Below are 13,683 nucleotides of genomic sequence, written 5' to 3'. Positions count from 1 at the left end.
TTTCCGGCATTGTCTTGTGTATCAGAGGAAACTGAATGCACAAAGCAGTCAGGGCAGACCCAATCTAACTGTCCCAGAAAAGACCCAGTGAGACTGGAGACAGGAGACAGGTGAGGACTGCAGTGCATCGACGACCAGTGATTACTTTTGGATCTGACCTGCTTTTGCCCCTAGAATAGAATTTTAAAATTAGTACTTTAGCATGAATCTTGAGCAATTTTGCCTGTTTAATAACAAAGCAACAGCCAACAATAGCAAAGAATCCCCCCCAAAATAAAGGAATGTGAAACTTATATGAACTCTTCATTTACATTCATATATGTGAAGGGGATTAAGAGGTACAGACTTCCAGTTATAAAGTAAGTCATGGGGATATAATGTACAGCATAGGGAACAGAATTAGTAATATTTTAAGACCCGTGTATGAAGACAGATGGTAACTAGACTTACCGTGGTGATCACTTCATAATGTATAAAAATATCAAATCACTATGTGGCACACCTGAAACTAACAAAGTATTGTAAGTCAAATATACTTCCATTTAAAAAGAAATAACATATGGGCTGGAAAAAAAAAAAAAGAATGAATAAGAAAACTAAACCCAAATATAAACCACTGAAAAGCCACTCAAAAATAGTATTAGTGAGACAAAAGTGGTATGGCAAAAGCAGTGCAATTTAGGAAAAGCTTTTTAGGCATTTCCATTTTCAAAAAAAGAGTTCTGTGAGATCGTCTTAAAAATGCGTAGCACTTAAAACCATATTTATAAAATACATCAATCCATAAGCCCTTTGGTGTATATGCCATAATCAGTGGAGCTAATCATGTAAAAAACTGGTAACTGATTTACGTATAATTCTCATTAAGCTGTCCCAATGCACAAACTTCATTAAAACAGAATCAAATGCTTCTATTGTAAAGTATAAAAATGTAACATTGACATAATGACAAACATCTGTTTATTGTATTAAATACAAGCCTGAAATGTTAAGTAGACGTTACAGATTCTGAGAAAATTACATTTCGGATTCCAAAAATGTCCTGCTGGTGCTTTGACCACTTAAAACAATGCTTTAGAGGTTTGTTTTTTCTTCTTTTTTCTAAATTCATAAAAAAGCAACACTTAGGGGATATACAATACACAGAATCCCAAACTTAGAAGTTTATTCAAAATTCCTTTGAATCCCTAAGGCGGCTGTAAACTGTTTTCACACGTTCATAGCTGAAAGGAATGTGACTATCAGTTTGCATGGACTTCTGCCTTGCAAGCCCACCAGCGCTACACAGTCGTTTCGTGTTTCCATAATCCAGTCCTGACATTGCCAGTGCTATCCGTACCCAGCAGGGGTCCGTCCTGACCGTTGCTTTTGACTGGTCCGTTCTGAATGGCCAAGTTGAGGCCATAAGACTTCTGCTGACCTTCCAGCTCAACCACAGTTGGCTTCCTTGATGCATCTTTTTTACTGCTAGTGGAAACGGGCTTGTCAAAATTCCTGCCGCTTTTGGGAAGTGTGCTACCAGCATCACTGCTGTCTTGCTGGGGTGGGTTGCACTGTCTCTCTCTGTAGGCTAAATAAGCCCTTCGGCTCCGGGAGTGTCCTTCCCCGCTGGCCGGTCGGCTTTTGGGCAAGCCGTTCTGCACGCTGCCTTCCACGCTGGTGGGGACGTCGTAGGCGTACTCCCGCAGGACCGTCAGGCGGCTGGCCCGGTGCGCTTTGCTTCTGTTTTTATGGTGGCGGCTTGGGTGCACGTTCGTTCGAAACTGCACTTCTAGGGGCGCCACGTGCATTTTAATATCATTGTCCATCGAGTGTTCCGTCAGACTGTTGTCCAGCTGAGGCGTGGCGTTCAAGGGCAGGGAGTTGGTTTGGCACTGAGCAGCAGCCGCCTGCAGGTTCGTTAATTTGCAGCCCTGGGAGGAGTTTTTGAAGCTCGACGCACTCTTGTTGGTGCAGGAAGACTCCGCACTGCTGTTGGTGCACTTGGGAGCCTCCCCGCTCGGCCCACTGGAGCTGGGGGGCTGCACGTTGACCTGGACTGAGTACGAGCTGCGGCCCGGGCAGCAAGTCATGATCCACGCGAGCCGGACGTCCTCCCGACTGACACAGTGGTGAACCACGACGAACGCACTGAGGCTCAGACACGTGGCTCCAAAGAAGAAGCTGAAAACCAGGTCCAAAGGGTAATACAGAGAGACAGCCAAGGCCCCAAACATCCACAAAGCCACATATAAGAGCAAAGTAAGGCTGGCCCCCAAGAGTTGAGCATGGAAAGTGTGCTCATTTTCCAAGGCTGATGTCGAAATCAGGGACAGGGACATGGAGTCCTGATGACTGACTTCGCCATTCTCATTGGCGGCCAGCCTCTGCTGCTCCTCCGTGGGCTCCTTCAGCTCGTATTTCCGCTCAGGGTGTCTTTTCAACTGAATAAATATGCTCAGAAAGTACATACAGTTTACGAAAGTGATGAAGCTGGCAGGGCCGTAGAAGGCTCCCAAGGAGGGTTCCCACGCCATCCAGCAACTAGGAAGAGAAAACGGGGAACCAGCTCAGACGCAACACATGTCAGCAAAGTGCTTAAGAAACTGCAGGAAACTTTAGTGCCTGGGAAACAGTTTAAAGAGAAGCAACTGACTCAGGTACACAGAGAACGTTAAATACTCACTAGGGTGCGTTTGGCCGACTGCCGTAATTCTTGATGTTCGCGGCCGCTGTAATGCCGCAGACTATGATAGGTATCCCGCCGCCGATCAGGTAAAACCTAGGAGGAATGACGGAAATAACAGTTCATCGTTCCAATTTATTAAGGTGTACACGTTGCAGTCTCTCAGTACTGCAAAAGCTATTTATTCCTGAAAGATTCATTACTATTCCTATTCCAATAGCAGAACAAAGGTTAACTTTTGGAGGCTGCTTTGCTAACTATAACATTTAAAACAATTTTTAAACTTACGTTGGATTTCTTTTTTAAAGCATAAAGTCTACTGAGTTTCTGAGTTTAGGAAAGCTGATCAGCTTCTGCCACCTTGTGGACAGGCGAAGGAACAGCTTCTGCAAGTAGGGGTTTTAGTTTAAACTTTGTTTCTGCTCAGGGAGGAGGGAAATGGGCTTCTTGCAGATGTAGCTGATAAATCAGAAAAGCAGTCCATTACAAAAACGACTTTAAGATCTCACTGTGCCACAGCTCAGACTAAATATGCAATGGTGTTACTTATATATTAATGTCCGGCTACACCTGCATATTCCGGGATGTCCTACCGCTGTGCTGTGTCTGTTTACCCTCAGGAACTGGGGGCTGGGCGGGGGGTGGGGGTGGGGTACCCGGATCCCAGCAGCTCCCTGCACTGCCCAGGCCCTTTCTGACCCCCTTCCCACAGACCAGCAGTGGGGTGGGACCTGAGGGAGACAGAGTGGTGGCTGGTCCTATGGGAAAAAAAAAAACAAAAACTTTTTTTTCTTTTTTTTTTGGCTGCAGCTTCTTTGAGGTCTCTGAAGAGGAAAGGGGAACTTTCTACCCTGGCTAGTTACTACGGGGTAGAGTCCATCTTAATTCTGCATTTGCCAGTTTCAGAGACAAAGTCCAAGTGCTGAATTGGCTGGATAAAGGCAATATTCATAACACACCTTTACACACATTTTTTTCTTAAGTCCTGTTCACAGGTACTAAAATCCTTTAATATGATATTATTGCTTTAAAAGACAGCTAATGACCCTATAACACCACAGGCCTGTCTTGTATCTCACAGATTAACGGGAGGCCAACATACGTGACGCTTCCCTTCCTCCTGCTAGACTAATTCGTAGCTGCGTTCTACCTGGAAAGGTATCATTTCACCCAAATTCATCTTGGGCTCCGCACTCCTCCATCACTCCTCCCCGGTCCCTCCTCCGGGACTGCCTGTTATTAGCCCTTATTTTTCAGCTTTCATCTACTTTCCCACTGCTTCTGACTTTCAGCCTACAAATATGTTCCCATTCTCCCCATCTTCTGAAGCCTTCCTTCAACTACCACCTACTTTCCTTCCCCTTCGGTGACAAACTCCTGGAAACACCAGCACCATCACCTGCCTCGCCTTTACCAGATTATTGTGAGGTGAGGCTGCTTCCAGCTCCCATGCTCTCTGGGGCCAGCAAAGACTCAAGGAAGGGCCCCTGCCAACCCTCCAGGTATCCCTGATGCTAGGGGTTCCTTAAGCTCAGGGACATGGAGGAGGGAGGGTGCCCTAAAGGGCAAACCTGCACTGTCTAAAGCGGGTCACTGGGAACTGCATACGGTCTGGAGCCCAAGCTGACTTTCACTAATTTTGTGGTTTTAATCATCACCTAACAGAAAGGAACAGCTGCACGAGGCTTGGATTTCCAAGTCTCTAGGCCAAACCATCTCTTGGTTCCTTTCATACCACTGACAGAGGCGTCATATCTCCTGTAATCTGACAGTGGCCGAGTGCTCCAGGGAACCACTCTCCACTGAATCTCTAATGTTCTCTTTCAAATCTCTTTATTTGCTATGGCCCATCTATGCGACTCTGGTATGGCCCACGGATCACTCTTAACTAACTTCCCCCTGGGAGAGCTTGTTCATTATCATGGCTTCAACGAACACATGTGAAAAAGTCTCCTGTCTCGTCCAGAGTACAGGTAGCTCGCCCTCTCTGCTGAGCATCAGGCTCCCAACATGTAAACTTTCCACAACAAAGTACTGGCGAGCCTGCCTCCCCTGTGCTTACTTGCCCGGAGCCCACCCCGCCCCATCTTCTTTTCCTCTATGCTTTTCTCAGTGGATAGAAGCATCGTCTGCAGAGGGGCCCTAGCTAACTAGAGCAGACGGTCTGCAGCCGCCTTCGAATTCTCTCCCATGTCTCTTAAAGCCAGCAGGTCATCCACCGGGGAGAAACTGTCTCAAGTCTCTGACCCTGTATCCCCTCTATTCTTTATGCCCCTGTTCTACTTTCATTCCTCACAGGGGACCATCAGTGACCCCCACAGAATTATTCTTATATGCCCCCTACTCTTGGGTATTCCAATTTATAGCTCACATTTTTTTAATTGACGTATAGTCGACTTACAATGTTGTGTCAATTTCTGGTGTACAGAATAGTGATTCAGTTATACATATATATATATATATATATATTCCTTTTCATATTCTTTGTCATTATAGGCTATTACAAAGTACTGAATATAGTTCCCTGTGCTGTACAGTCGGACCTTCTTATGTATCTATTTTCTATATATACAGCCCACATTATAATGCAGCCTCCCAAGGCCCAAAAATCATCTTTCACCCTTAATTCCTGCTACTCTTACTCTTAGGTTGTAGCCACAGCCAAAATGTATTTCTCCAAGTGCACTCAGCTCAGCACATAACCCCGTCCCTGGAGTACTACCTCTGCCTTTTACACTGGTCATCAAGCAGTTCCTAGGAACCCCCCATCGCCCCCCCAGAATGGATGACTCCTCCACTGGTGCTTTCACACAACGCACCTGCACAACAGCTCGTACCCAGCTGCAGTCAGCTCTTCATACCCTGGCTTGTAAAGCCCTCAAGGACGCAGGTCTGCCTTCAGTCCCTGCCCTAGTGCCAGGTACACACCCAGCGTTCAACACAGAGACACTGATCATTTCTACTCATCCAGCACAATTATCCACTGACGATTGTTAAAATTATAATGCTAGGAACAGCGTGACCCCAAAACTGTTTTGTCTTTTGTAGAGAATAACTACACTGAGCAGATTAGTATCTATCACATGACCTCAAGGAAATTACAGTTATTTTCAGAGCCTATTCTATGGCCAGCACCATCTTAGCTGCTTTATACACTAAGTCACTTATTCCCCACCACAACTGTATGAAGGAGAATCATTCCCGCTTTGTAGATGAGTCAGGCACCAAGAGGATACAAAACTTCAAGAACACTATCAGCCGGCAGGGTGCACAGCCAGTGTTCAAAACCAGGCGGCCCGGCTTACAAGCCCATTCTTTTATTTTCTAAAATTCCCTCAGCAATTTTCTGTTACGATCATGCTTCATTCAATGTAATATCTGACGAACGTTTAACATAAGACAGTACATGATGGTATCAGATACCTGAGCATCGGTCTTGGTGGAGGTGGCAGTTCATCAGGATCCTGGCATCTCTTAGCCTTTTTAGTGACTTGTTTATAGATATTTCGAGCTGTCACTCCCACCCATAGTACTGTAGCAAGGGTGGAATAATGAAGAATTATTCCAACCTAGAAAGAAGATTGAAGAATATGTAAACTAAGAGGGGGAAAAACAATTACCCTTAACAGTCATCAAGTGTAGCAGCTGCCAGTAAGCTTTATCAGAAAGACTGGGAAGTTACTTTCAAAAATCTGATTCAAAAACAGTATGGAGTATTCTCATGATCAACCCCTCTGCCTGCTAATGAAACACAGAAAGCAATCTAACAGGTGTGCAAACAGGCAAGCAGGTCCTCTAACAGACTAGCCGACAGCTGGATCCAGGAGGCCCACGGACTACAACTTACACCGAGATGACTCAATACACCACAGAATTCGCTTTGAAAAATAATAAACCAAAGGCATGTTTCTCCAAGATGCTATGCTATAAATTAGAGTTGAGTTCCTCCTTTTAAGGAGGAATGTAGAGGTCAAGGGTGACTGGGGTGTGAAAGTCACAGCACACAGAGGATAGGCTTTAGAGTCAAAGACCTGAACAGTTCTAATTCAGAGCTTTCACATACTGAAATGGTAAGCGAGTCACATAACAGATTGGTGATTAAATGAGTGAGCTAAGGAGTCAACAATTTTGCCTGGTTTTAAAATCAGAATCCACCCCTTGTGATACCTGAGCAAACCTGCATAGCATCTCAGGCACTGCCTTCCTCATGTGTAAACTGAGAAGAATGTGAAACCATTGTTGAGGTTTTCAGTAAGATCGTCTATATAAAGCATTTAGCACATTGCCTGGTACATGATAAGCAATTAATTGAAAAATACAGCAACACTTTTATTATTACTTATTAGGAGTATGGTTTTAAGGAAACAGTGTCAACCTTTTTGAAATTAATGTTCCTCATTTGCCTAGTGGATTATCAACCATCTCCCGTGGTTTCTGTAGGGACTGAATGGACACAATACTTGGGACATAATAAGTGCTCGATTAACGACGGTTAATTGCAACACACGTAAATGGTCACACCGAGTTTCCTCCTGGAGGGGTGATGGGGGCATGTTTATCATGTGATTTCTGTTTGAAGCAACACCAGTTAAAGATAAAATTCCAGATGAAGGCAAGCAGTGGGCAAAGAGACGTTTAAAATTTATTTTAAGAAAAAATAAATACCTGTGTGTCATCAAGGGAATAATTTAGCTTTCTTATCTAATTACTATCTTCTTATTGTTTCTTATACAATTATCACAGGTAAACTCCTATTAATAAAAATGTCCAAGAAAAAAGAAATATCATTCTAAAAGGATGGCTCTCTAATCTCAAGAAAATGAAATGGACTGACATTATCAAACGTAGGTCAGTCACAGAAGCATTCAGACTGCTGCCAGAGGTTCATCTTAATGAGAGCCAATCTGCAGTTCAACTTAGTGACATGAAGGCGCAGGGATTACTTTGCAGGGCAGAAAGCTAGGGTGGTCACGGTCCCTGCAATGACTGGAAGCGCTAAGAGGGTGGCTCCAGCCTGGCCAAGCCAGAGCAGTCAGAGTTTTCTTCTTCTTAAGAAGAAAAGTGGCTCCTTGGTTCCCACTAGGTTTTGCTGACTGCACTAGAAAAGTAAAAATTACAAATGTTTAAGTGGAACAAAAAGCATAAAATAACCCTTTGAACTATCCGGTGTCACACCGAATACTGTAAATAAAAATAGTATAATTGGATTTGGTGCACAGAAACCAAAACATTCAAAACAAATCACTGCTACTGACTCAAAATGGCAGGCTCTGCGGTTCCTGGAGTTCTAACGCAGAGGTCAAAAGTCAGAGGTCAAAAGAACAAGACGGGGTTGCAAATGAGTTTAAAAACAGAAGCTGAAAATTCTCTGAACACAGGAGGTGCAAGGTGGAGAATTTTCTTGTTTTGGATCCAAGTAAAATTCAACCTTTAGATTCTGAAGTGTTTTCCATGGCATTTCAAAGCTCGCAGAGAAGTATTCACACTTGAAAGACACCGAACCCCTCTAGTTAGACAATTATTACCAATCGTGGAATTTTAGGAGACTGATGTCACCTGGTAACAGTCACACAGGCAAGTCACCAAATATTCCACAAGAGCCAGAATAAAGGAGGCCCTGAGGTCTAGGAGTGAGGGTGCTCCTGTATTTTGGAATGAGGTTCTTCCTATTTTATTCTCCATCAGACACTTGGGCTATACATGAAATACAGCCTCACTGTCACAATGTCTTCCAAATAAATCAGAAATACATGTGGGAAGTTTGTAAATAAGTAAGATAATTCCTAAGGCAAGTAAATGATTTATTAAATGCAACGATTATAACTTGAGAAAGTCACCTTACTTAGGACATCAATTTCCAAAGCTGCAAAATGGATTCAAAATAATGATCCTAAAGAGTTGTACTTACATGTTAACCTAACCATACACAGTCACATACCAGAGACTAGACATCATGACAATTGGATTTTTAACCACCAGTAAACCTACAATAGTGCAGCATTCACATCAAAGTGTTCAAAAAATCTTTAACACTCGCATAATCATATATGCATACAAAAACCATACAAGAGCTTCCACTGCTGAATGCCTGTGATGGACCCCAAAATGGATAACACAATTTTGTATGTGCTTCCATTTTAGCCTCTTAGCATCACCATCTGGTTAGTGTTACAGTAGAGGAGACTTAAGCTGAAAGAGGTCCACCAGAGGTCACATGGTCAGTGGCAGGGCTGCAGCTCAAACCCAAAGCCTGTGACCCTTCTATTATGCCCTGCTGGTCCTCACTAAACAGCAAAGCACCGTTACTAGGGAGGGCTGGAGAGGAACACTCAAGAGTCAAAAAAGACTGGCATTTGAATCATGCCTCTGCCACCCAAAAGCCCGAGTGATTTGGGGCAAGTTATTTCAACTCTCTAAGACTCAATTTCTGTACTTATAAAATATATGAGTAAGAAATACCTCCTGGGGTTAATATGAAAGTTAACACACTTGCAGTAGTTGGCAAGTGGAAAGCTCTTCATATCCATGGATTGAACCTTTCCCAATGCATCTCATGTGCCCCTGCAGCAGTCCCCTGGATAACAGAGGACACCTGAGAAGGTCACTGGGCACTACATTTAATAGATTCAATCACGGAGTGGTAGAGCAACAAGGTAGCTTAAGTAAGATGAGCCAAATCCCATCACTGCGTAGCTAAGGAAACCAAGACCCAGAAAATTAACAATCAATTACTTGGCAGCACATCGTGCTAGATGTGCTAGAATCCAGATCCCTTCCAACCTTGAGTCAACGTCCCTTCTCCTCTGTCACCCAGCTTCTCAATTCTCCTCTGGCTCCTTTTGCAAAAGGGAGTGAAAGGCTACAGAATGCAGCCATGGTACCACCTGGAATGGACAACGTAACAAGCAGAGTGGGCAGGACCTGGCTGGTGGGGTCTTTAATAACCTCCACCAGTCACTGCAGGGTGGGAACCTGCTCACACTCTTCCTAAAATACGTGAGCCCTAACAGTGAGGTCATGTCACACCGATTATGTGCACTTAAAAGACTGCATGTAAAATATGCACGCTTCAAGGTTCAGTTTTAGAGATGGAAGAACAGCCCATCCCATTATTTATAGAAGAAACAGTAAGCCCCTAGTAGGTTAAATGGCTGGTCATACGGGCTGTTCCGGCAGACCCCGCTGGCTGCTAACTGAATTAAGTAAGAAGCAAGTTATGTCTGAGTCAGAGATAACAAGAATGATGTTATGTCTTCCATAGGGGAAGGAAAGAACATGGTCAAAAAAAAAAAAAAAACCAGAAGAAAACAACATACAAAAAACATCTAGAGACCTGCCCGCCCCGCTCTCTGGGCAAATCTTTAACTAACAGATACTCGTTCTAGAGGCCCTGAAAACTCAGTGCAATGCCTGTCCTTTTCATTCTAGAAATGGCATAAAATACCATTCAGGATGATGAAAGGCAGTCATCTTTACTATGGCCTCTTTCTATTCATTTCCTTAGTGAAATAAATTTATGTGCCTACTCTAAGGAATCAATGAATATTTTTAGACAGAATTGAGACGATTACTACCATTGTGTCCTGGGTATGCTCTTAATAGTCTACGCTCAAAAAATGGCTCCAGGGTTGAATGATTTCTGCTATTTGCAACAGAGGCCTTTTTTGTTCATTTACCCAATATTTGCTGAGCACCTACTACGTGTCAGGCCTTCTACTGATCCCTGGATAAACATCGGTGAATCAGATCAACATAATTCCTGTCCCTGTGCAGAGTCCAGGGACAATAAATAGTAAATGACAGTCAATTACAAAGTTCTGAAGGTACCATGGAATTTTAATAAGCACCACAGGATAATGAGGGGAGGGGAGGCGAGGGGAGGAACTGTTTCTCTGAAACCATAACAGTAAACTGAGACCATGTGAAGAAGGGGCGAAAGGCTGAGAAAAGAGAAGCAGTATCTTGTGTGCATCTGTCAAGCTGATTTTGTAGACTCCAAACCAGTTTGTTTTCAGATGTATAGTAACGGCCTAAATATTCTGCACAGTTAAGAGGTAACTGTGTCAATAACAGTAGCAGAAATAGCTAACATCGTTGGGCGCCTACTGTATGCCAGGTACCCTGGAGTCATTTAATCCTCTCAACAATTCTTAAATACACACACACGTATTTTTAACTGGATCTCCTGAATACAATATTGGATTGATCCTCAGCCTTAGGTTAATGACATACTGTAATGATTGGCCCAAGCACAGCCTGTCTTTATTTAGTTATTTAATAAGTTTTTGTTAACAATAAGTGTCCAAGAATCTATCGGTAAGACAGAAGACCTTGACAAAAACCTTCATCAAACTTTAAGATCCCCATCAGCCAAGATAATCATCATCCTATCTCCTGCACTGATCATCTCTCTGCTTTCCTTTTTTACAGTTTTATTGCACCTGTATATTTTTGTGAAAAGTGTGCTGCTTCATTTCAGTTACGTTTATCTTTATGAAAAAAGCTAGCGGGGCAGGGGGTGGGGGTGAATGTAATTTACAAGACTTATTTTTTTCACTTATATTCCTGGGACTGACTCGTACCACTGTGAATGCCTTGTTGTAATTCATTAATTTTGACTCTTGTATAATGCCACAGTTTACTCATTCACTCTCTCAGTGATGGGCATCTGGGTTGCTTCCAGGTTTCTGCTACTGTGCGGAGTGCTGCTGTGAATATTCATAGGCACATGTCTGCTCCAGATGGGTAAGCTTGCTCCAAGCCCATGAGCGGGGCTGTGGGTCCCAGGGTATGTGAATGTTCAACTTTAGAAGGTAAAGCCTTGCAGAACAATCCACTTACATTCCCACCCACTATGTATAAAACATGTGGCTCCATATGTCCTTCAATACTTGGCATTGCCAGGCTTAATTTTTGCTGCCAGAAAAGGCATAAAATGGTAACTCTCTTAACCTGCATGTCCATGACCACCAACGCTGAGCATCTCGTCAGGGGTCTACTGGCCCCCTGGGTTTCCTCTGCTATGAAATGCTTGTCACCCTCACCACCAGAAGAAATTCTGGGCTGTCTGAGGCATTCTCACTGATTCTCACAGGTTTTAATCTATTTGTTTATTCTAATGCTCTGTCAGTGGTATGTATTGAGAATAGCTTCTTCTAACTTGGAACTTGTCTTTTCATTTCCTTAGCAATCTTAATTTTTTAAAAAAGATCTTACCTTTAATTTAGTCAAATATATCTCCTTCCTTTTCTAGCCAGTGCCTTTTAGTGTCATATTTGAGAAATCCCTCCTTATCCCAAGGATTATGATATTTTCTAATAAAAATTTTAACACTTTGGTTTGGACATCTGTTCAATCTACCCAGAGTTGACTGTTTTAATATGGCATGTGGTAGAGATCCATTTTAATCTTTTTCCAAATGGATTTTCCCCAGTTCCCTTAGCTGTACAGTGGTCTCTCTCCACCCAGAGGATGAGACGTGCGACCTTGGGTCTTACACCAAATCTCTGCAAGGGTCTGCTTCCCAGCAAGCTATTCTGTTGTGTTGGTTGATTTACCTATCCCTACACCAAATGCCACACTTTTAATTACAACAGCTTCCAAAGTTTGGATGATTAGAAATCTTCCCACTCTACCATTTTTCAGAAGCATTCTAGCTATCTTCGGCCCTTCTTTGCTTTCATATAAATTTAAAGGCCATTTTATTGTGTTTCATGAAAAATTCCCTTACCTACAGATTAATTTAGGAGGAACTGGCCACCCTTCTGATTTTAATTCTTCCTATCCTTGGACCCAGTGTATCTTGCCACTTTATTTAGGTCTTCTTTAAGACATATTAAATTTTTACCTGCAAATCGTGAACATTTTAAAATTATTTCTAAGTACTGGGTATTCTCTGATACTACATAAATGAGATCTTTGCATTCATTTTTTTTCTCATAGTTGCACTTCTGCATACTAGTAGCAAACTTTTGCATCTTAAACTACATTCTAAACAATGTTACATTCACTTTTGCTAAACTCTCCTACTGTTTCTAACAGCTTATCTGTCAATTACTTCAGGTTTTAATATAATAATCACATCACCTGACAACTCAATTATTATTCCCAGTTTACAGGTAAGAAAACTGAGACACAGAACTGTTAAATATTGAAATCAAGATCTTGAAAGGATGATCGTCTTCCCATGTTCACTGCAGTGTTATCCTAGCCAAAGGCTGGGAACAACGAATGAATAAAGAAAATGTGGTGTACACACACAACAGAGTATTTATTCAGCCATAAATAAAAGAAGGAAATCCTGTCACATATTACAACGCGGATGACCCGTGAGGATATTACGCTAAATAAATACGTCAGTCGCAGAAGGACAAACACTGCATGATTCCACTTATACGAGGTATTTAAGGAGTCGGGCTCACAGAAGCAGAGGAATGGAGGCTGCTGGGGGCTGGGGCAGAGGGAGATGATGGGAGAGGGTGTGGCTTCAGTCATGTGAGATGAAAATGTTCCAGAGATCTGCTGTGCAACAGTATACTAGAGTTAACAACCATACCACACACTTAAAACTTGGTGAAGAAGGTAGATTTCTTGTTATGTGTTCTTTTGCAATTAAAAAAAGTTAAATAAGTTGCCCATAAAAACACATTAAACAAGACCGAGAGCCAAACCCATGCAGTCTGAACTCTTAAATTACTACGTGACACTGCTTGCTGTGTGCGTGAGGAAAACAACATGCAAGTGAAGAAATAAACCTTTACATATTCCCTATTCATACATGGAATAGTATTTGGTTTTTTTGTAGTGCAAGAATACTGTTCACTAAGGCTACACATGCAGTAACTTATCTGAAATTAAATAGTTGACATTTTTAATTCATATTTACCACAAAGTTTCTCATTTTTATTTCTTACAGTTAAATTTTTTTCTAATTCCTATTAGAAATTTTTTTCTAATTCCTATTTTTATAAAAGGATAAAAAAGTTTTTAATATCCTACTGTCAGAAAATGTCACTTCT

The 13,683-nt window shown here is 42.4% G+C and overlaps 1 protein-coding gene across 1 annotated transcript in view; it reads right to left on the bottom strand.

Moving 5' to 3' along the window:
• Positions 1 to 1,148: 1,148 nt before the first annotated feature.
• The window catches only part of ADGRA3 (adhesion G protein-coupled receptor A3), a 98,644-nt gene continuing 86,109 nt past the window's right edge, over positions 1,149 to 13,683 (bottom strand). The window contains exons 17-19 of the mRNA XM_010991045.3: positions 6,089 to 6,234; positions 2,666 to 2,761; positions 1,149 to 2,523 (exon numbers count right to left, since the gene is read on the bottom strand). Of these exons, the coding sequence (XP_010989347.3) occupies positions 1,281 to 2,523; positions 2,666 to 2,761; positions 6,089 to 6,234 (1,485 nt within the window). The 3' untranslated portion in view covers positions 1,149 to 1,280. The remainder of the gene's footprint in view (positions 2,524 to 2,665; positions 2,762 to 6,088; positions 6,235 to 13,683) is intronic.

The sequence above is a fragment of the Camelus dromedarius genome, chromosome 1, assembly GCF_036321535.1.
Source record: "Camelus dromedarius isolate mCamDro1 chromosome 1, mCamDro1.pat, whole genome shotgun sequence".
NCBI classification, from domain to species: Eukaryota; Metazoa; Chordata; class Mammalia; order Artiodactyla; family Camelidae; genus Camelus; species Camelus dromedarius.
The sequence above is the reverse complement of the archived record's forward strand: the minus strand, read 5'-3'. Positions and strand labels throughout refer to the sequence as shown.